Source organism: Oncorhynchus mykiss, chromosome 12 (assembly GCF_013265735.2).
Source record: "Oncorhynchus mykiss isolate Arlee chromosome 12, USDA_OmykA_1.1, whole genome shotgun sequence".
NCBI lineage: Eukaryota > Metazoa > Chordata > Actinopteri > Salmoniformes > Salmonidae > Oncorhynchus > Oncorhynchus mykiss.
Window position 1 is genome coordinate 75,837,890 of NC_048576.1, and position 22,640 is coordinate 75,860,529.

Here is a 22,640-nt window from a genome sequence, read left to right on the forward strand (position 1 = left end):
AAGACGTATGTATTTACAATGAAATGTGTAATATTATTCGAATGAAAACAACGCTACTGAATGAATTAACTTTATACTACCTGGTAAATTCTTCATACACAAACAAAAATATTTGAAATCTGGGTTTGTACAACAATGCAAGACCAGCTGGCATATACGAGTTACATCATGGGAAAGTGGCTCAAGGCGATGAAGCTACTGCGCCTGCGTGAAAGCAGGAACGGTGGAGGAGTTTATCTGTTCTGCTACTGTAAAATCTTAGCGTAGTGAATCGTTAGGAGAGATACAGGGGAAGAACGGAGCCGAATTTACGAGCGTTCCCCGATAATGCTATTTTGAAACGATAGTGACTGAATAAAGTTTTTCTACATGAAATGGACTATTAGTACAGACAAAAGTTTGTATTTGCCTAGGATTTGAAGAGTTTGCGAGCAGCTACCTAACTAGCGATGCTAACGTTAGCTAGCGAACTAGATAAAACTGTAAACATGGTTTAAATTGGTTTCTCACTTGACGTTATATTGCAGTGATTTAAATTTAGTATGAATTATTATTTTATGAATGTGTCTCTGTCGTAGCTAAAAACGTATTTAGGATACATTTATGCTTGGATTCAAACAGCCGCAGTGTGTACACAAATCAAACAACTGCTGCAGAGGCAGGTAAGCCACCGCTCGCACTGTGTTTTTGTGTTCAGAATGGATAGAAAGAAACTGTTTCCAAACGAACGACGAATGTACCTTTCGCTTGATGACAGTTGTAATTTCAGCTCCTGAAATCATCCGTAAAGAGGTTTTGGTTGCCTTTTTTTCTTTTATGGAAATATAAAGCTGCTGTTTTTTTAATATAGTCTTTGCATGGAAATTATGTTATTCATTTATTCTCACTGCAACGCCCTATATTTTCCTTAGTATGTTATGCCTTTAGTATATCTGGAGAGGAAAACTGATGTCAAAATGCCAAAACATTTTTTGCAATGTCAAAAAGCCGATACTGGATGACTGATAGGATTTAGGTCAAAGTACAACAGATGTTATGAAATACACCCTCAGGTTCAGTCAGCAGGAATTGATGGAGTCTCCCCTGTCATGTCTATATGAATTATCTGGTCATTGAACCAAACGAAATGCACCAGACATGGCCCTCAATTACAACTGAACAGCAGTATACCTTATAAATATAACATGTGTGCTGTTTTTAGAAACCATCAATATTGACCAATACTTTCATTCTTTACTACTGTCTCAACCCTTTCCCTTTTTCTTGAATACTTAAGTATTTGTGTCATGGAAAAATCACATTATAAGTCTAATAGGCATTCATTCTCTAGGCCTATGAAGAATAGGCCTACATATTGTTGATATTAAATCTCAATAGTCATCAGTCAATAGTCTATGCTTATCACGAACCAATAGGTACTTGAGAAACCCAACTTGAGTGAAACGAGTGTGACACTCAAATGTAACTGCCCCCTCAAATGTAATTCATACAGCAGGCTTCGTCCAGCAGCGTGAGTCACCCATGGCCACGACCTGCCTATATTTAGCCATGCATATTAATTGAATCCCCTTTTTAAATCAGTTTTATTCTGAATGATTAGGTTATTGCCATCATTGGACGCCAGACTGATGCATCTAGCGGTCACATTACCTAGTTAGCATCACTAATGCAGGATTGAGTACAAGGCTGTGGAGAATCTACTGTCCATCTTTCTATTGGTCACTTAGCAGTTTTCTAATGGGAAACTGTGGGCTATCTGGCTACTTTGCAATACATCAGTATTACAGACCTAATGAGCAATAGGGGTCAGTCACCTTGCTGACTTTGAGAATTGATCATGTGCTGCTGATGGCTAAAAGACTCAAACCAATCTCATAAATGTTAACAATTTTTCTGTCATTCAATAAATTCCTCTCATTAGCTATACAGTTGAAGTCGGAAGTTTACATACACTTAGGTTGAAGTCATTAAAACTCATTTTTCAACCCTCCACAAATTTCTTGTCAACAAACTATAGTTTTGGAAAGTCTGTTAGGACATCTACTTTGCATGACACAAGTAATTTTTTCAGCAATTGTTTACAGACAGATTATTTCGCATATAATTCACTGTATCACAATTCCAGTGGGTCAGAAGTTTACATACACTAAATTGACTGTCTTTAAACAGCTTGGAAAATGTCATGGCTTTAGAAGCTTCTGAGAGGCTAATTTACATCATTTGAGTCAAGGTGTACCTGTGGATGTATTTCAAGGCCTACCTTCAAACTCAGTGCCTCTTTGCTTGACATCATGGGTACATTTTTTAAAAATCAGCCAAGACCTCAGAAAAAAAATTGTAGACCTCCACAAGTCTGGTTCATTCTTGGGAGCAATTTCCAAACGCCTGAAGGTACCACGTTCATCTGTACAAACAATAGTACGTAAGTATAAACACCATGGGACCACGCAGCCGTCATACCGCTCAGGAAGTTCTGTCTCCTAGAGATGAACGTACTTTGGTGTGAAGAGTGCAAATCAATCCCAGAACAACATCAAAGGACCTTGTGAAGATGCTGAAAGAAACAGGTACAAAAGTATCTATAGCCACAGTAAAACGAGCCCTATATCGACATAACCTGAAAGGCCGCTCAGCAAGGAAGAAGCCACTGGCTCCAAAACCGCCATTAAAAAAGCCAGACTACGGTTTGCAACTGCACATGGGGACAAAGATTGTACTTTTTGGAGAAATGTCTGATGGAACAAAAATAGAACTGTTTGGCCATAATGACCATTGTTATGTTTGGAGAAAGAAGGGGGAGGCTTGCAAGCCGAAGAACACCATCCCAACCGTGAAGCACTGAGGTGGCAGCATCATGTTGTGGGTGTGCTTTGCTGCAGGAGGGACTGGTGCACTTCACAAAATAGATGGCTTCATGAGGATGGAAAATCATGTGAATATATTGAAGAAACATCTCAAGACATCAGTCAGGAAGTTAAAGCTTGGTCGCAAATGGGTCTTCCAGATGGACAATGACCCCAAGCATATTTCCGAAGTTGTGGCAAAATGGCTTAAGGGCAACGAAGTCAAGGTATTGGAGTTGCCATCACTAAGCCCTGACCTCAATCCCATAGAAAATTTGTGGGCTGAACTGAAAAAGTGTGTGTGAGCAAGGAGGCCTACACATCTGACTCAGTTACACCATCTGTCAGGAGGAATGGGCCAAAATGCACCCAACTTATTGTGGGAAGCTTGTGAAAGGCTGCCTGAAACGTTTGACCCAAGTTAAACAATTTAAAGGCAATGTTACCAAATACTAATTGAGTGTATGAAAACTTCTGACCCACTGGGAATGTGATGAAAGAAATAAAAGCTGAAATAAATCATTCTCTCTACTATTATTCTGACATTTCACATTCTTTCTTTTTTTACCCCTTTTTCGTGGTATCCAATTGTTGTAGTAGCTACTATCTTGTCTCATTGCTACAACTCCCGTACGGGCTCGGGAGAGACGAAGGCTGAATGTCATGCCTCCTCCGATACACAACCCAACCAGCCGTACTGCTTCTTAACACAACGCGCATCCAACCCGGAAGCCAGGAGGCTACACCGTGCCCCTGGCAACCTTGGCTAGCGCGCACTGCGCCCGGCCCGCCACAGGAGTCGCTGGTGCGCGATGAGACGGACGGCGCTAGGCCAATTGTGCATCGCCCCACGGACCTCCCGGTCGCGGCCGGTTACGAGAGAGCCTGGGCGCGAACCCAGGGACTCTGATGGCACAGCTGGCGCTGCAGTACAGCGCCCTTAACCACTGCGCCACCCGGGAGGGACATTTCACATTCTTAAAATAAGTGGTGATCCTAACTGACCTAAGACAGGGAATTTTTACTAGAATTAAATGTCAGGAATTGTGAAAAACTGAGTTTAAATGCATTTGGCTAATGTGTATGTAAACTTCTGACTTCAACTGTATGTTCCACTGGCACTGATATACCCAGTCTGTCCTTCAGTGTGCTCAATAGAGATGTGTTTGTGACTCTCCTACGCTCACCCCTGCTCTCAAACCAGGAGGAGAGGAGAAGGAGAATTTGGGTCAGTGGGCCCTCAGCCCGTGTCACGCCAATTTGCTCTGACTGACTGATTCACTCTGTCCCTGTGTTCTCTCTCAACTTCCATCCCCCTCTCCCCCTCACTCGGCTCCTCCTGGTATCCCTCTCTCTCTCCCCCTCACTCAGCTCCTTCTGGTTCCCCTCTCTCTCTATCCCACTCACTCAGCTCCGTCTGGTTCCCCTCTCTCTCTCTCTCCCCCTCACTCAGCTCCTTCTGGTTCCCCTCTCTCTCTCTCTCCCTCACTCAGCTCCTTCTGGTTCCCCTCTCTCTCTCTCTCCCCCTCACTCAGCTCCTTCTGGTTCCCCTCTCTCTCTCTCTCCCCCTCACTCAGCTCCTTCTGGTTCCCCTCTCTCTCTCTCCCCCTCACTCAGCTCCTCCTGGTTCCCCTCTCTCTCTCCCCCTCACTCAGCTCCTCCTGGTTCCCCTCTCTCTCTCTCCCCCTCACTCAGCTCCTCCTGGTTCCCCTCTCTCTCCCCCTCACTCAGCTCCTTCTGGTTCCCCTCTCTCTCTCTCCCCCTCACTCAGCTCCTTCTGGTTCCCCTCTCTTTCTCTCCCTCACTCAGCTCCTTCTGGTTCCCCTCTTTCTCTCTCCTCTCCATATCTTATTCAGATTTTCTCTGTCCACAAGGATGTTAGTTTCAGCTTGAATTGTTCAATTGAATAAAGTAGTAGGTTTTTATTGTTATGCCCGAGACAACCATCCATGTGTGATGTGTTCGATAACCTTGAAAGAAACTAGGGTATTGGTCCCTTAGGAGGCACACTGTTCCTTAATGGAGCTCCACCATTTCTACATATGTAGCTACTTCTGTTAATGTGATTGTGAATATCCGGAAAACCCAAAACCCACCATATCCCCCTGTTGTCTCCCTCCAGAGGATGGAGGAGCTGTGGAGACGTGGCATGCCCCTGTCAGATCGAATGGAAAATGACTCCCCAGCCGATATGGCCCCAGGATCCCCGACCACAGCAGCCCCGTCGGTCTCCAACGCCTCCTGGGTGCCAGACACCCCCCTGGTGACCCCTGAGGAACCATACTTCCTCATGACCTCCACTGCCCAGACCGTGTCAGGGTTCTTTGTCTGGACAGCCCTGCTAATAACCTGCCACCAGGTAAGGGGCTAGTGAACTCTTTCTCACACATACATACACAAACACACACACACTCCTATGTTTTTCTGCATGCTGCATCTAACATATGCTTAAATTGTTTGTACTCAAATCATATGTTAGTGTGGTCTCACTGCTGCATAAGATGGATGTCTAGTGCCTCCAGTAGTTTTCTCGGTATGCACAAATCAAATTGCAGATAGAAACTGCAGAAGCATATCAAGGCATCCCTTCAGATTCCTCACGCAAGTCCAGGTTGATTATGCACTCTGGAACACATCAGGCTGTTCAGCCATGACAAAGTAGTTGTGGCAGGTCTTCAAATATGTAGTCATGTTGCCTGCAGACCACTAACCTCCTGTAGGTTCAGAGCTACTGAAAGGCCCAGGTTAATGATTCCTCTCCATTGTGTGTTGCTGCTCACACAAAGGGTTAAAGATGAGCTGTCGCTCTGACAACAGGTGTACCTAGCTCTGCAGTGACATCAGAGAGCGGGGGGGCTGTTGCCTAGCAACAATGCTGGGTACGGTGCTCTGTGTGCGAACACCCTACTGTTTGTTATTTTACCAAAGGTGTGTGTGCCCAGGCCAGGAAAGGTGATAGGTGTAGCTTTGTGTAAGTGGGAACCTGGGACAGGATGAAGTAGACAAAAGGTATTGATGGCAGAGCCTGCTCATCCGAATGGAAAAACACAACACATATCCACTCATCACACACACACGCATGATGTCGACTGCTCTCCCCAGGATGTGGGCAGGACCACAAAGTCACAGTCACTGAGCCCTAGTGAAAACGCATTGATTTCATGAGACACTTGTTTCAGCTAGCCCATTTTTAGCAAGCTTACGTTGACAGAACTGTTGTCCCTCTCAGGGAGAAGGAAGCTGTTGAATATTCAAACACAATTACCCCCCTTTCACTCCATTGTCTATTTAACTGCCATGTTTATAGTTTTTAAATTATTCTCCTACAATGAGGTACATTATAATCTAGCCAGGTCCTTTAGGAGCTGAGATTAAATGATGCCCTTTTCACTCTGTTCTTCTCTTGTCTTCTTGTCTATGTATCTTTCCCTATTTTTCTCCCTTTGACAGATCTACATGCACCTGCGCTACTACAGCTCTCCCAATGAGCAGAGGCACATAGTTCGCATCCTCTTCATCGTTCCCATCTACGCTTTTGACTCGTGGCTCAGCCTCCTCTTCTTCACTAACGAAGAGTACTACGTCTACTTTGACACGGTCCGCGACTGCTACGAAGGTGAGAACCTTCCCACCCTGTCAATGGTGTATGACTCTTACCTGTTAAAATAGTGTTTTTAAATGTATTGGCATTAATATAAATGTTTACATTTTATTTCACCTTTATTTAACCAGGTAGGCCAGTTGAGAACAAGTTCTCATTTACAACTGCGATCTGGCCAAGATAAAGCAAAGCAGTGCAACAAAAACAACACAGAGTTACACATAAACAAATGTACAGTCAATAACACAATAGAAAAATAGGGAGGTAAGGCAATAAATAGGCCATAGAGGTGAAATAATTACAATTTAGCATTAACACTGGAGTGATAGATGTGCAGATGATGATGTGCAAGTAGAGATATTGGGGTGAAAAAGAGCAAGAAGATCAATAACAATATGGGGATGAGGTAGTTGGGTGTGCTATTTACAGATTGGTTGTGTACAGGTACAGGGATCGGTAAGCTGCTCTGACAGCTGATGCTTTAAGTTAGAGAGGGAGATATGACTCCATTCATCTTTTTCCCTTACCCTCGCCCCGCTTGTTAGATATTATGCACATTGATAGCTTCATACCAAACGCCCTTTCCATTTGATTTATCATAGTAGCAGGCTAACAGGAGGCAGCAGCAGTATGAATGATCAGACCGTGACAGAGAAGTGAAAGTGATCGGGTGAAATTATGAAGCGAGTGGACAGAGAAATACAGCTTCACTCTATCCAATTAGAGTAGCAGGATCAATGTACAGCCAGCCCTTTTCTTTACACACAGGCAAGCTGGCCAGTTGAGTTATTTAGACCATGTGGCACTTCACTTGACTGACATGAGGAAGATAATTACAAAAAAATACTCTGATCAAGTCGTATCCAGAAAATGACCCATATCTGTTACTATACTCGTTTTGTCCGACTACCCGGCACACCTCTAGCAGGATGACACTGGGAGAAGTTTCTGATTGACAGAGGGAGGCTTTGTTTATTTTGTGGAACTTAAACAAAATGTTATTAACCGGTCCCCATGCTTTTAAAATAATGGTTCTGTTCCAGAGAAGAATAGATCACTTTCGTTCCCACTTCTGATTTTGTTCCTTGAAAAATGACGTTCTTTTCCAGTTTTCAGTTCTGTTCTCTGAACCGGTTCCAACCCCTGGTCGTAGTAACTAGTGTGTGGGAATCTGTTCTGTCCCCAGTGACAGATGGGCTTTGCGGTCTCTCTGCCTTTACGAGAGTGGCCATCTTTGTTCTCTTGTTGTTTCCAAGGCCTGCTGGGATTGCTGGGGAGGGGAAGCCTGTTCCCTAGCAACAGTATGCAAATGACTGAAGCCTTGAGAAGAGTTTTAGAAACCACTCACTTATGAACAGATAAATTGTCTGGCTGTTCTGTATCAGCCAGCTAGCTGTCTCTCAAAAGAAGTAACATCAACAGAAATTGGCATTATCATTTTGTTACAGTGGTTACATAATACAGACAGGTGTGCCCCTTGGTTACCGGTCTCTGCCATCAAATTATAACTGACAAACTCTATTGTATGTACAATGTACAACCCTATGTCTGTTTGTGGGGAAAAGGGGACCTCAGTGCAAAAGTGTGCTCAATGCATGAACGAGTGCTTTGCACTGCACATTTTGTATACCTTGTGTCAAAGAGGGTTGTGTGAGTCTATGATGCGTGAGAGAATGCTGTGTGTGTGTGTGTGTGTGTACTGTATGATGTGTGTGAGTGCTGTGAGCACATGGATTGACGGCTGGGGAGCTGACAGCTCAGCCAGGCTGCACACAGTGGGCTCTCCCTTCCGGCACATGGCACACCGCACAGGCAGCAGCTGTGGCCCCAGGGCTCCACACTGCTAAATATAGAGGGACAAAATGCTGTCATAAAGTTACACACTCTCTCTCTCTCACACACACACAGCAAAGTACACACACAGCAAAGTACACACACTGATGTTGTGTATTTATACATGCATGCTTGTATATGCAGCGATATGTGTGCAAATACAATATACAAGGAAAGCAAATGGAATAGGCAGGGGTCCTTTATGGCTGGAGTTTCCAATGCAAGAAAAGAGAGAAAGAGCAGCAAAGCTTCAGGATTGATTCGTCCTGTAGCTGCTTCACCACCCTCAAATTAGCATGGCCTGAACACCTGGGACAGCAGCTGAAACCACATTCCTCCCAGTCAATGACACCAATAACAGTGTTCACAGCCAAAGGAGAGACAGAGAGAAGTCCTGCAGCCTCTTCTGCCCCGACAAACTGGAAGCGATTCAGTCTGACTGGAGAGGATTTTCCCTCAACTCTCCGTCTGTCCCAAGGAGTCGGGACCCACCACTGTGCTCTGTTCATTTGAAGCAATTTATTTAATTTCCAAATCAATTGAAATCTCTATGAACCATTCAAATCTCTTAGCTAAATAATTTATGCTAATGAATGGATTCAAATAAACAGGTGCGTATTAGATTATACCAGTACTGGACATGTGTTGTAAAATAGGATGGTAACTGAATCGTTTTGGACTAAACATTCAGCTGGATGGATATCAATATATGGGAATCTCTGGAATACACGTTGTCACACACACAGAGTGGGGGAGGGTAGCTTTGTGTGCACACAGGGGGACAGAGCGATGTTGATCCAAGCTAGAATGGAGGGCGGTTTAGCCAGAGGCCATTGGGGACAATGACTCAGTCTCTCATCTTGTTTTGCTTTCTGCACTGGCCCATGCACTGACACAGCACATCAGCATTCTGCTCATGGGAAATCAGGACCACGGCCTTAATAATGTAGAGAGGAACATGGCCAATGCCTCTAGATAGAACATGTTCTGTGTGTGTTAGTGTTCTTTCTCGTTAATGTTTCTGGGTTCTCAAGGGATGCTCAGAGTCCAAAAAGACCAAATACACACAGACAGACAGATTGTTTTGGGGATTGATTTTGGATATGAAGGCTTTGCTGGGTTAACCGAAAGACTGCTGTAGTTGCATAGTGGCAACTACCCCCATATTCTCTCAACTCTCTGACACTGTTTACATGTGTTTGTGTGTGTTTCCTCTGCAGCGTTTGTGATCTACAACTTCCTCAGCCTGTGTTATGAGTACCTTGGAGGGGAGAGCGCCATCATGGCTGAGATCAGAGGAAAGCCCATTGAGTGAGTCTCTCTCTATTATCACTCTTTGTCCTCTCTTATAAAAAATAAAGACAATTTATGTACAATCTAAGAATGTCATTCAACCATCCCACAACTGCAGAAAAGTAATGTGTATCAATACTTTATTGTATGGTTTGAACCTCTTTTCATGCAATTTGGATCTTGAGAACACAGACTACCAAATGCTTGTGTCTTGACTGTCTACAGGTCCAGCTGTGTGTACGGCACCTGCTGTCTCTGGGGAAGGACTTACTCCATTGGGTTCCTCCGATTCTGCAAACAGGTATAGTGAAAGCCTTCTTCTCACACATTATTTGTGAGAAACCCTTACATATGAACACAGAGTTACATATTCTCTCTCTCTCAGGCCACTCTGCAGTTCTGTGTGGTGAAGCCTCTGATGGCCATGATCACGGTCATCCTGCAGGCCTTTGGGAAGTACAGAGATGGAGACTTCAAGTACGTAGGGCTATGGGACACTCACTCATTCTACTCTATACTATATCAGAGTATTTGCTTAACCTGTGTTGACCTCAGTGAATTGTTTCAAAAGCCACAGAAGATTCATGTTTGTCTATAATATCTTTACTAGTCTGTACTTTTCTGTATGAACAGTTTAAATGTTATTTGTTTGTTCTCACAGATGTTTTTTTTTACATTTACACTATTCTGGCTGTAAATCTGTTTTCACCGAAATGTTGGGTTGTAGTTGTCAAGCATCTCAGAGTTATATTACGTAATCTCTAAAATAAGACTTTGCTAAGACATCCCTATGTGTTGACACTGTTCTGATAGCTGGCTGTGCCTCTCTCTCTCTCTCCAGTGTGGCCAGTGGGTACCTGTATGTGACCATCATCTATAACTTCTCTGTCAGCCTGTCTCTCTACGCCCTCTTCCTCTTCTACTTCGCCACCCGCAACCTGCTGGTCCCCTACAGCCCCATGCTCAAGTTCCTCATGGTCAAGTCTGTCATCTTCCTCTCTTTCTGGCAGGGTAAGGAAACCTCTTGTTTGACACACACACGCAATGTATCATAGATAATGCTGCATCCAAGTGTGCTGACCCTCTCTCCCAGATAATACACACAATGTGATTTGACAGTACTCTGATCCTCCTTCCTCGATTTCTCTCTCCCTCTCTCTCTGGGAGATAAGGTATGCTGCTGGCCATCTTGGAGAAGTGTGGAGCCATCCCTAAAATCAACTCTCCCGAAGTGTCAGTTGGGGAGGGCACGGTCGCCGCCGGCTACCAGAACTTTATCATCTGCATTGAGATGTTCTTTGCCGCTGTGGCCCTGCGCCACGCCTTCACCTACAAGGTCTACATGGACAAGAGGCTGGACTCCTACGGTAAGGATACAGAGGGAGGGACTATCCATGCAGATTAGAGAGAGAACTGTTTAAGTAAAAATAAATCAAGTCATCACTAGCAGATTAGTGTGTCCCTGACTAAATGACACAAGCAGTTGCTTATGTTTCTGGAACTGTGTTCAGTGAGGATTCAGGACACTGGTTCTCCATGGTTGCTCTTCAAGTCTATTTCAGTGACTTTGTTCCACTGACCTGCTCTGTCTGTCTCTAAATGATTCTTTCTCTCTTTTATTCTCCCTTTCTCACCTCTCCACTCCCTTGGTTTTTTGCAAAATTTTTATTTTGTTGAATCATTTTTCTCCTCTCATTAAACTTCTATCTCTTCCTTATTCTCCTGTTCTGTTCTCTTGCCCTTCTCCTTTTTTATTGTTCAATATTCATCCTTGTATATTTTCTTATGTCCCCCCTCTCTCTTTATCTGTCTCTCTCTATCTGTCTCTGTGCTGCACTATAAGGGTCCTTTCCTATTTATGGACAGTACGGTAGGTCTACCACTAGCTCAGCTGTGTTTGGCTTCTCACTGCCACAGTACTTTCTGGTTGACTCCATTTCTGTGATGTGCTCATATTTTGTTATTCTATTATTTTTAACTGTTTCTGAGATATAGAGTTTAATTTTGTACCATCAATTTATTTTGAGCATCCTCAGTGCTGTCATACATTTGTATTGCCATTGTTGTACAGTATGTGCTGCTTTTATCAATGTATTATTTTGTGGTGTGTATGAGTTCTCCCCTTGCAATGCACTAGGAGCTCCACTGGCTGTTTCTGTCTGTTTGGTTCAGTAGTATTATGTGATCCTCCACTTTGTTTACTCATGGCATTCAGGTTGCTCACTGTAGGGTTCCACTCTTTCTTCCATTATCCCTCATCCTCCCTTTATTTCTATCCTCTCCCGGCAGGTCGCTGCGCCCCAATGAAGAGCATCTCCAGCAGTCTGAAGGAGACCATGAACCCCGGAGACATGGTGCAGGACGCCATCCACAACTTCTCCCCGGCCTACCAGCAGTACACACAGCAGTCCACCCTTGAGCAGCGCGGAGGGGCGCCAGTGTCCCGCAGCCACAGCAACCTCAGCACCCGCGACAACGAGAAGACCCTGCTGCTCAGCTCCGACGATGAGTTCTGAGCCCCCCTACACACCGACCGGTGGTACTACTGGGAGGTGGAGACGGGAGGTGCTTTATGGACTCTACTATAGTGCCGTACCAAATCGACAGGCTTGAGTCCTTTGGCTGATCCACTTCATGAACATAGTACTCATATTCCTCAGTCTATATTGACAATACAAGCAACCTACTGCATAGGGGTCCATTGCCACATACCCCTGCCAATATGGATCAATACAGATACACACACATGTGCATAGACCATTCCCAGGTGTCTTCAGGCTGTGTGTTAACACTACAAAGGTCTACTAGACAGAGAAACACTCACCAACGTGCATGCCATTGACATGAGTGCCATTGAAATAATACAGCATCCCCCCTCACCCTCCTGCCAGCTCTGCCTCTTGCTGAAATGTTGCCAAATAGAGTGAGATCCCGCTTGGTCAGCAGGACCCTCTCTAACTTAAGATTTAGATTTCAGAGTGACTTGGATAAGACACTAAGGGACCCTGAAATCACTGTATATTTTGATGTTTATTGACCTGATGGTGTTCTTCTCATTTTAAACAAATCTGTTATGAAGGGAGGTTATTGTATGATGTGTGTTAGTGTGTTGGCATGAACAGGAAGGTACAGTGAGGATAATATAATTGGGGGATTTTGGGGGTCATTTGGGGTGTCTCCCGGAATGTTATGGTTGTTGTTGACGACGTATTGAGGGAACAGCTGTTGACAGAGGTTTGGTGTGGGCGACTAACATCGCTCACGCGGATTTCAGATGAAAGAGGAACGGGCTTCTTAGCAGAGCTGGACCCGGCCACAGCAGACAGGATTAGAATCCCGTAATTGGGGCATTATGTGCGGCACAGATCAGGCATGTTTTTACCATCAAGTTGGTGTAATGGTCATATCGCGCCCGAACTGCGCATGTGCAGACCGTCTAATCAAAGCTGTCTTTTGATAGTGTTTTTTTGGACAAAAATTCAAACTTGTCAGTGTGTCACTTTCACAAGGTTGGAGTAATAACATGTTCAACTACTTAAGACATTGGCTCGAATCTAGATTGTCTTTAGATTGGGAAAATAAACAACTAAACAACTAATTTCACTGTTCTCATCTCAAACCTCAGCCTGGTCTGTTTCGCAAGCGTTCCTGGAAGTCTTCAATGTTGCACCTCTGTGAAGTTGTCAAAGGATATGGGGACCAAGCAATTCTTCCCCCTGGTGGCAAGAGGCAGAGAGATTTCCAGCCCAGCCTCTGGGAGGAGCCTGTTGAGCAGAAATAGTTTCTTTGAATACATAGCCAAGCCTTGCTTTGCCTATCTTCAGCATTAATATACTTCAGTTATGCCTGAATATACCTGCTTTCTTCAACATGGCTGTTTTCTTGTCTTGTTAGGGTTGCTATGTTGCTGCTTAGTGTCACTAGCCTCCTCATTGATTTTTCCTTTGAGAGGTCTTTTTGCTGAAGACAACACACAGATAATTTTGAAACGTTTTACTCATAAAAAAAATCTCTCACTGAACTGTCAATTCCAAAGCTGCAGTTTTACATTTTTTTAAAAATAGGAACACTACCCATATCTGAATACCAGAGGGAAGTGTTTTTCTACAGCAGGGGTTCTTAAACGTTTTCATCTCGAAACACAAATTTGAAATTTTACCGTTCGCCCGTGACTCAAATCTTCCTCTAACGACCCAAATTAAAAATAAATAGTGTGTTATTATAGATGTATTCTCATAACTCGTGACCCGACCCACCTCTCACATGCCCAGGGTCCACTTCGGGTCAAAAAAATTGTTTCTACAGGGTCCAATAAATACAGTACCAAAAGTTACTATTCATTTCAAGTATTTTTCTTTATTTTTACTATTTTCTACATTGTAGTATAATATTGAAGACATCAAAACTATGAAATAACATATGGAATCATGTAGTAACCCCCCAAAAATTAAACAAATGTAAATATAATTTACATTTTAGATTTCTCAAAGTAGCCACCCTTTGCCTTGATGACAGCTCTGCACACTCTTGGCATTCTCTCAACCAGCTTCACATGGAATGCTTGAAGGATTTCCCACATGCTGAGCACTTGTTGGCTGCTTTTCCTTCACTTTGCGATCCAACTCATCCCAAACCATCTCAATTGGGTTGAGGTCGGGTGATTGTGGAAGCCAGGTAATCTGATGCAGCACTCAATCACTCTCATTCTTGTTTAATTAGCCCTTACACAGCCCGGAGGTGTGTTGGGTCATTGTCCTGTTGAAAAACAAATCATAGTCCCACTAAGCGCAAACCAGATGGGATGGTGTATCGCTGCAGAATGCTGTGGTAGCCATGCTGGTTAAGTGTGCCTTGAATAAATAAATAAATCACTGACAGTGTCACCAGCAAAGCACCCCCACACCATCACACCTCCTTCTCCATGCTTCACGGTTGGAATAACACATGCGGAGATCAATCCATTCTCCTGCTCTGCGTCTCACAAAGACACAGTGGTTGGAACCAAAATTCTCCAATTTGGAGTCATCAGACCAAAGGACAGATTTCCACCAGTCTGTCCATTGCTCGTGTTTCTTGGCACAAGCAAGTCTCTTCTTCTTATTGGTGTCCTTTAGTAGTGATTTCTTTGCAGCAAATCAACCATGAAGGCCTGGTTCACGCAGTCTCCTCTGAACAGTTGATGTTGATGTGTCTGTTACATTTATTTGGGCTGCAATTTCTGAGGCTGGTAACTGATGAACTTACCCTCTGCAGCAGATGTAACTCTTGGTCTTCCTTTCCTGTGGCGGTCCTCATGAGAGCCAGTTTCATCATAGTGCTTGATGGTTTTTGCGACTCCACTTGAAGAAACTTATCAAAGTTCTTAAAATGTTCCAGATTGGCTGACCATGTCTTAAAGTAATGATGGACTGTCGTTTATCTTTGCTTATTCGAGCTGTTCTTGCCACAATATGGACTTGGTCTTTTACCAAATATCTTCTGTATACCACCCCTACCTTGTCACAACACGACTGATTGGCTCAAATGCATTAAAGAAGGAAAGAAATTCCACAAATTAACTTAACAAGGCACACCTGTTAATTGAAATGCATTCCAGGTGACTACCTCATGAAGCCGGTTGAGAGAATGCCAAGAGTATGCAGCGCTGTCAATGTAAAGGGTGGCTATATTTTGATTTGTTTAACGCTTTTTTTGGTTACTTTATGTGTTATTTCATAGTTTTGACGTCTTCGCTATTATTATACAATGTAGAAAATAGTCAAAATAATGATCAGCCCTGGAATGAGTAGGTATGTCCAAACTTTTGACTGCTACTGTATATTTCATAGGTTTGAATGTTAAGTATAGGCTACATACACTTAAGTGATTGTTTTAATGATGTGCCCTATGCTGGGTCTTTTGATTCAAATGAATATATTATTCCCAAACAGGATATTGACAGGATATTGTACAAGACAGGATATTGACAGGATATTGTACAAGACAGGATATTGACAGGATATTGTACAAGACAGGATATTGTGTATAAAGTTGAACTAGATAATGGAATATGTTTATTGGTGGGTATAATAATGATAAAGCACAGAATGCTTACTTCTGTATCGTCTCTGCTCCATATTCCTTATATTATTTTGTTTCATAATTTTGTGTTCATTTGTATATTGGTATTATTCTGCTTTATAGATTCTGATGCCATTTTTTTGTCTTTGTGGTGTTAAACAACCGCAAAATAAAAAGACAGACAAAATTGAATATTTTCATTTGGTCCTTTAGTGTGTGTTGAGTGAGAGAAGAGTCAGTGAGATTGATTGATATTGCGTTTGTTCATTTTTAGGTTGGCTGCATAAAAAGCTTAAAGTGCCACTTTTTGGAGCTGGTCACTTCCCTATACAGAGAAGCTACAGTCTTCTGGTTCAGAGATGTATGATGCTACCAGGCAATATAGTTGTTCTGTTTAGACGGCAAGTTTCAAGTTTTGTCACGTGCACAAGTACAGTGAAATGCCTTTCTTGCAAGCTCTAAACCCAACAATGCAGTAATCAGTATCAATGTCGTACTAAAAATAACAGGGTAGAACAAAAACACAAGAAATAGAATTAAGAACACGAGAAAGTAAGACACTAAATATAGGGTCAGTGCCAATACCATATTTACAATGTACAGGGATACTGTAGTGAGGTAGATATTGTATGCATAGGGATAACGTGACTAGGCATCAGTATGTATGATAAACAGAGTTTCAGCAATGAAGATTGTATGTAAGTGTGTGTAGAGTCAGTATAAAAGTGTGCATGTTCTGTGTGTTGGCGCGTGAGTGTGCATAGAGACAGTGCAAAATGTTTAATAAATACAATGGTCAATTCAGATCTGTGTCTGACTAACCATTTTGTTAGCTATTTAGCAGTCTTATGGCTTGGGGATGGAAGCTGTGCATCACTGCTTGCCATACCAAGCAGTGATGCAACCAGTCAAGATGCTCTCAATGGAGCAGCTGTAGAACGTTTTGAGGATTTGAGGTCCCCCCCCCCCCCCCCCCCCCCCGTATCAGCTCCTTGGTCTTACTGATGTAGAGGTTGTTGTCCTGGCACCACCACACTGCCAGATGACTGACCACCTCCCTGTAGGCTGTCTCCTCATCGCCGGTGATCAGGCCTACCACCGTCGTGTCGTCAGCAAACTTGATGATTGTGTTGGAGTCGTGCGGGGCCCACAGTCGTGGGTGAACAGAGAGTACAGGAGGGGACTAAGCACACACACCTGTGGGTCCCCCGTATTGAGGTTTAGCGTGGCATAGGTTATGTGACCTACCCTCACTATCTTCGGTCGGCCCTTCAAGAAGTCCAGGATCCAGTTGCAGAGGGAGGTGTTCAGTCCCAGGGTCCTAAGCTTGGTGACGAGCTTGGAGAGGACAATGATGTTGAACACTGAGCTGTATGAACAGCATTCTCACATAGGTACTCCTCTTATCTAGGTGGGTGAGGGCAGTGTGGAATGCAATTGAGATTGCGTTGTCTATGGATCTGTTGGGGCAGTATGCAAATTGGAGTGTGTCTAGGGTTTCTGGAATGATGGAGTTGATGCATGCCATAACTAGCCTCTCAAAGCACCTTATGATTACATATGTGAGTGCTACAGGGCGGTAGTCATTGCGGTAGCCTCAGAAAATACTGTAAATTAACACCTGAGGGAAGTCTCGTCTCCTATGGTATTTTATTTTATAAAGAAACAGTAGTAGTAACAGTGGTTTTGAATTATGAATATCTTCCTTTGTCGGAGAAAAGGCTGTAGCAAGCTAGAAAGAAATATTCTCCTTATGGTCCTGGTAACTTTGATTTGACAAGAAACTTGTCTGTGTAACAGTTAGCACTTATAGTTGGCTATCATGAAATGAAGGTTTGATTTATAAAAAAAAACAACTGAGAACGAGGGAATAAGAACTGAAGTTCAAGTTCAGTTTTAGCAAAGAAGTTGAATAGCAGTTTGGGGACATTAAGATATGGCCTCCCGAAGCCCTTTACCCGGTGAGTGTATTTTTTCATACAGGTCTTATTCAGTCAACCATGCCAATGCTTTAATGTGTCGTTGAGATATTGTGTTTCAGTTTTGTTTCGACTAATCGATGCAGAATAAATATATTGAGTAGACTAGAGCAGGGATTCCCAAACCTTTTGGAGCTGGGGAACCCCTTTGCGAAAGCAAATTCATTAGGGACCCCCTCAAAAATCAGAACATTTTGCAAGTTTAAAACTAACTTCTTGCAACTACACATTTTCCCATGGGGCAGAGAAACATTTGAACAGTTTTAAAGCTTTAAATTACAATTTTAAAAAATGCATTTTTAAGGAATACAAGAAGTATTGAGTTGAACACTATCATTGATGGAGTACTGTGGATCCTGGTGAGCCTCACAGGTCATGTTGTGCATCCCAGGGTAGCCTATATTGTAGATGAATAATATTGTATTGTATCCTCTGAACTTGTTCCACAGGACCTTGGCCAAATTAGTTTAATCTGTTTTTGCTAGTAATATTTATTTAAATTTAAATTTTTTAAAAATCGTTTTGATCTGGCTTGCAGTACCTGGTCCACATACCCCCTGGACTAGAGTAGGGCTGATATGAAACTGTTCTTCATAGCTATGAGTTTGTGTAGACTATTACATCCTTGTTGGAAAAACACTAACCAAACCTTTTAAATGTGTCATATACACCCCACAAGAGGGGGCATCGTCAGTAAGTCTCCAAAAAGCAACAAGTGTCATTTTATTTAAAAAAAAACACCAATAGAGAGATAAAGGATACTATGGCCCCACCTACTTTGTGAAGCACTGTCTCACCAAAGAGTGTAGAACTTAACAAAGATTGTACCCTTAGTTATGTTTCAGTAGCTTGTAAAGTAATCCAAATGAATTGTTTAAATTAGAAATATGATCTGATTATCTTCTCTTCCCAATGTCTGCAATAGTAAACTTGGTGCTGTGTGGGAAAAGAGGAGCTTGGAAGACTTCTACACAACCAACTGGGTCAGACAAAGTTTAGCCCAGAGTGAACCTCCTGCTCAGTGTGTATGAAGAAAGGTAGATAGACACTTAGTCACTCTGGTGGAGCTGCCTGCTCTGTATGGAGCACCTCAAGAGGCTCAACTCACTGATGAAGAGGAAAGAAAGTAAGACACTATCCAGAATATACTGAGTTCAGAGGTCAATGACTTTATGGTTGTGTTGAAGCACAAAACCAAACAGAGAGCCAAGAGAAAATATGTATTAGAGAGCAGTCAGGAGACAATCCAAAAATGCAGGGGGCGATATCAGTCAAGCCATACTCAGAGGTGCCAGTTCTGCTTCAGGCTGTAGAGAAAACGATAGGGAACACAGATAGACGCTTTAGGACTAGTACATACTTGCATGTACAGATGTAGGATCTTACATTTTAGCCAGTTTGCTACAGCAGGAAAATAATCCTTCAGCAATAGGAAATATGAAATATTTTTGTAAAGTCCATACATTTTACATAAGAGGAAAATCAAGTCTGACATTGCAAAGTGGGAATAACAAACTTGAGAAGCCTTTTTAAACCTCAAATACACTATACGTTTTAAAATGAAGCTCCTACATCTATGTACATCTATCACTTTAATGTAACACAGAGATGGAGAACATGAGGATGACTATCAGATCTCTGGAGAAGCTCAAAAACAACAGGTAAATAGATATTAAAATGTACGAAAATATATAATAGATTCAAATTAATGTAAGTATTTTAATGTCTATTAAGGATTGGCAAGCACAAAATACGGGGCTTCGAGCGCTGATACATTTTGATCATACTGATACAATAGACCGCTTCATGTGTTTGCAAACATTGCCGCACGAGGGCGATGCGTGCAAGTTGGTATCGAAAGACGGTGAAGTTCTTATAGAACGCCAGAAAAAACGCCTCTTTTTACATGTTGCTTATGAGTGCATTTCACACTACTTTTGGATTCTAATTGGATTTTAAGGCTTGTATGAATGTCCTGCTTAATATATTGTGTGTGTCATCATCGCAAATCAACTGCATTATACTTCAAAAACACCAACTTCAAACAGTAAAATGTATTTTTGGCTAGCTTTTGCTACAGCCTATTATGTAAATGAGCGTTACTATTCTAGATAGCAACTGCTGCAACCAAAATAGTTATTTTTAAAATATCACAACCAAATTTTAAGCGTATGAGACCCCCCCAAAAGGTATTTTGTTTAGAAGTAATAAACATGTAAATCTAGGCTTTGTTGAATGGGCGCAGATAGCGATGGATTTCTTACTGCGGCCAAAAGTCGCGCGGCTCTCGGGTCTATGGAAGAAGGATATCAATAGATGGCAATGCATTGATTTATAATATTGATCAGCATCATTATCAACTTACAGTTTGTCAAAAATATATTGCTGTGTATATACTGTATAAGAGGCAAACATTTCATTAACCATATTGTATCCTTATGATGTGGTTTAAATGGACTGTAAGACTTGTCATAAGCTTGCATGACCCCCTAATAATGGCTCATCTCATTATAATTCAGTTGACAATTTGCTACTTAAAGAGACATAACATGACCAATATTTCTGCCACAGCTATCTCTTAATCTTCAGCTAGTATGAACAGCATGTGTAGTAAACATTGTATCTTGTTCTGTCACTAGGGAGATTGTCCACACTCCACCAGTCTCAGGAGAGTGCTGCTGGGGAAGACATTAGGAAGAGTGCAACTAGAAACACCATCCTGGGAAGAGACGTGTTCAAGGAAGATGTCTATGCTGGATCAGTCACCTTTGAGTGTCAGAAGGAGATGGCTGACATCAATGGGATACATTGTAACAGTGATTGACACTCCAGCGTGATTGACACGCTGTTTTGCCCAACAGTGGATAATGTGGAGATCATGAAGGAAATTGGTAAATGCATCTCTATGGCTGCTCCTTGGCCCAACGTCTCTCTCCTGGTCCTAACTGTGGGACGCTTCACTCAAGAGGAGATAGAAACAGGGAAGATGATCCAGAAGAGGTTTGAATACAACACGTCCATGTACACCATTGTACTGTTCACTAGAGGAGATGACCTCAAAAGGAAAGATCATTGGAGAGTTTGCTGAAACAGCGAGGAACGACATACACCACACAATTCAGAAGTGCAGGGACTCATACATTATATATATACATTATATATATCATGGGCATTAATTCCTATATATACAGTGCCTTGCGAAAGTATTCGGCCCCCTTGAACTTTGCGACCTTTTGCCACATTTCATGCTTCAAACATAAAGATATAAAAGTGTATTTTTTGTGAAGAATCAACAACAAGTGGGACACAATCATGAAGTGGAACGACATTTATTGGATATTTCAAAGTTTTTTAACAAATCAAAAACTGAAAAATTGGGCGTGCAAAATTATTCAGCCCCCTTAAGTTAATACTTTGTAGCGCCACCTTTTGCTGCGATTACAGCTGTAAGTCGCTTGGGGTATGTCTCTATCAGTTTTGCACATCGAGAGACTGAATTTTTTTCCCATTCCTCCTTGCAAAACAGCTCGAGCTCAGTGAGGTTGGATGGAGAGCATTTGTGAACAGCAGTTTTCAGTTCTTTCCACAGATTCTCGATTGGATTCAGGTCTGGACTTTGACTTGGCCATTCTAACACCTGGATATGTTTATTTTTGAACCATTCCATTGTAGATTTTGCTTTATGTTTTGGATCATTGTCTTGTTGGAAGACAAATCTCCGTCCCAGTCTCAGGTCTTTTGCAGACGCCATCAGGTTTTCTTCCAGAATGGTCCTGTATTTGGCTCCATCCATCTTCCCATCAATTTTAACCATCTTCCCTGTCCCTGCTGAAGAAAAGCAGGCCCAAACCATGATGCTGCCACCACCATGTTTGACAGTGGGGATGGTGTGTTCAGCTGTGTTGCTTTTACGCCAAACATAACGTTTTGCATTGTTGCCAAAAAGTTCAATTTTGGTTTCATCTGACCAGAGCACCTTCTTCCACATGTTTGGTGTGTCTCCCAGGTGGCTTGTGGCAAACTTTAAACAACACTTTTTATGGATATCTTTAAGAAATGGCTTTTTTCTTGCCACTCTTCCATAAAGGCCAGATTTGTGCAATATACGACTGATTGTTGTCCTATGGACAGAGTCTCCCACCTCAGCTGTAGATCTCTGCAGTTCATCCAGAGTGATCATGGGCCTCTTGGCTGCATCTCTGATCAGTCTTCTCCTTGTATGAGCTGAAAGTTTAGAGGGACGGCCAGGTCTTGGTAGATTTGCAGTGGTCTGATACTCCTTCCATTTCAATATTATCGCTTGCACAGTGCTCCTTGGGATGTTTAAAGCTTGGGAAATATTTTTGTATCCAAATCCGGCTTTAAACTTCTTCACAACAGTATCTCGGACCTGCCTGGTGTGTTCCTTGTTCTTCATGATGCTCTTTGCGTTTTTAACGGACCTCTGAGACTATCACAGTGCAGGTGCATTTATACGGAGACTTGATTACACACAGGTGGATTGTATTTATCATCATTAGTCATTTAGGTCAACATTGGATCATTCAGAGATCCTCACTGAACTTCTGGAGAGTGTTTGCTGTTTGCCCAATTTTTCAGTTTTTGATTTGTTAAAAAAGTTTGAAATATCCAATAAATGTCGTTCCACTTCATGATTGTGTCCCACTTGTTGTTGATTCTTCACAAAAAAATACAGTTTTATATCTTTATGTTTGAAGCCTGAAATGTGGCAAAAGGTTGCAAAGTTCAAGGGGGCCGAATACTTTCGCAAGGCACTGTATATACACACACACACACACACACACACACACACACACACACACACACACACACACACACACACACACACACACATACACATACACATACACATACACACACACACACACACACACACACACACACACACACACACACACACACACACACACACACACACACACACACACACATTCATACATACACAAACATTTATGGACACCCCTTCAAATTTGTGGATTCGGCTACATCAGCCATACCTTTTGCAGACAG

General features: G+C 42.5%; 1 protein-coding gene across 2 annotated transcripts; it reads left to right on the plus strand.

The window, feature by feature from the left end:
• Positions 1-176: 176 nt before the first annotated feature.
• Positions 177-13,622, plus strand: LOC110538356 (transmembrane protein 184B). Of its 2 annotated transcripts, XM_036938456.1 has the most exons (10): positions 177-662; positions 4,966-5,202; positions 6,294-6,459; positions 9,498-9,588; positions 9,796-9,871; positions 9,956-10,047; positions 10,412-10,581; positions 10,743-10,937; positions 11,414-11,440; positions 11,860-13,622. In XM_036938456.1, exons 2-10 carry the CDS (start codon positions 4,969-4,971, stop codon positions 12,084-12,086), a joined length of 1,278 nt encoding a protein of 425 aa, XP_036794351.1. In that variant the 5' UTR covers positions 177-662; positions 4,966-4,968; the 3' UTR covers positions 12,087-13,622. The 2 variants fall into 2 exon arrangements, with proteins under 2 accessions (XP_036794351.1, XP_036794352.1); XM_036938457.1 differs by lacking the exon at positions 11,414-11,440 and having other exon boundaries at positions 184-662.
• Positions 13,623-22,640: the final 9,018 nt, after the last annotated feature.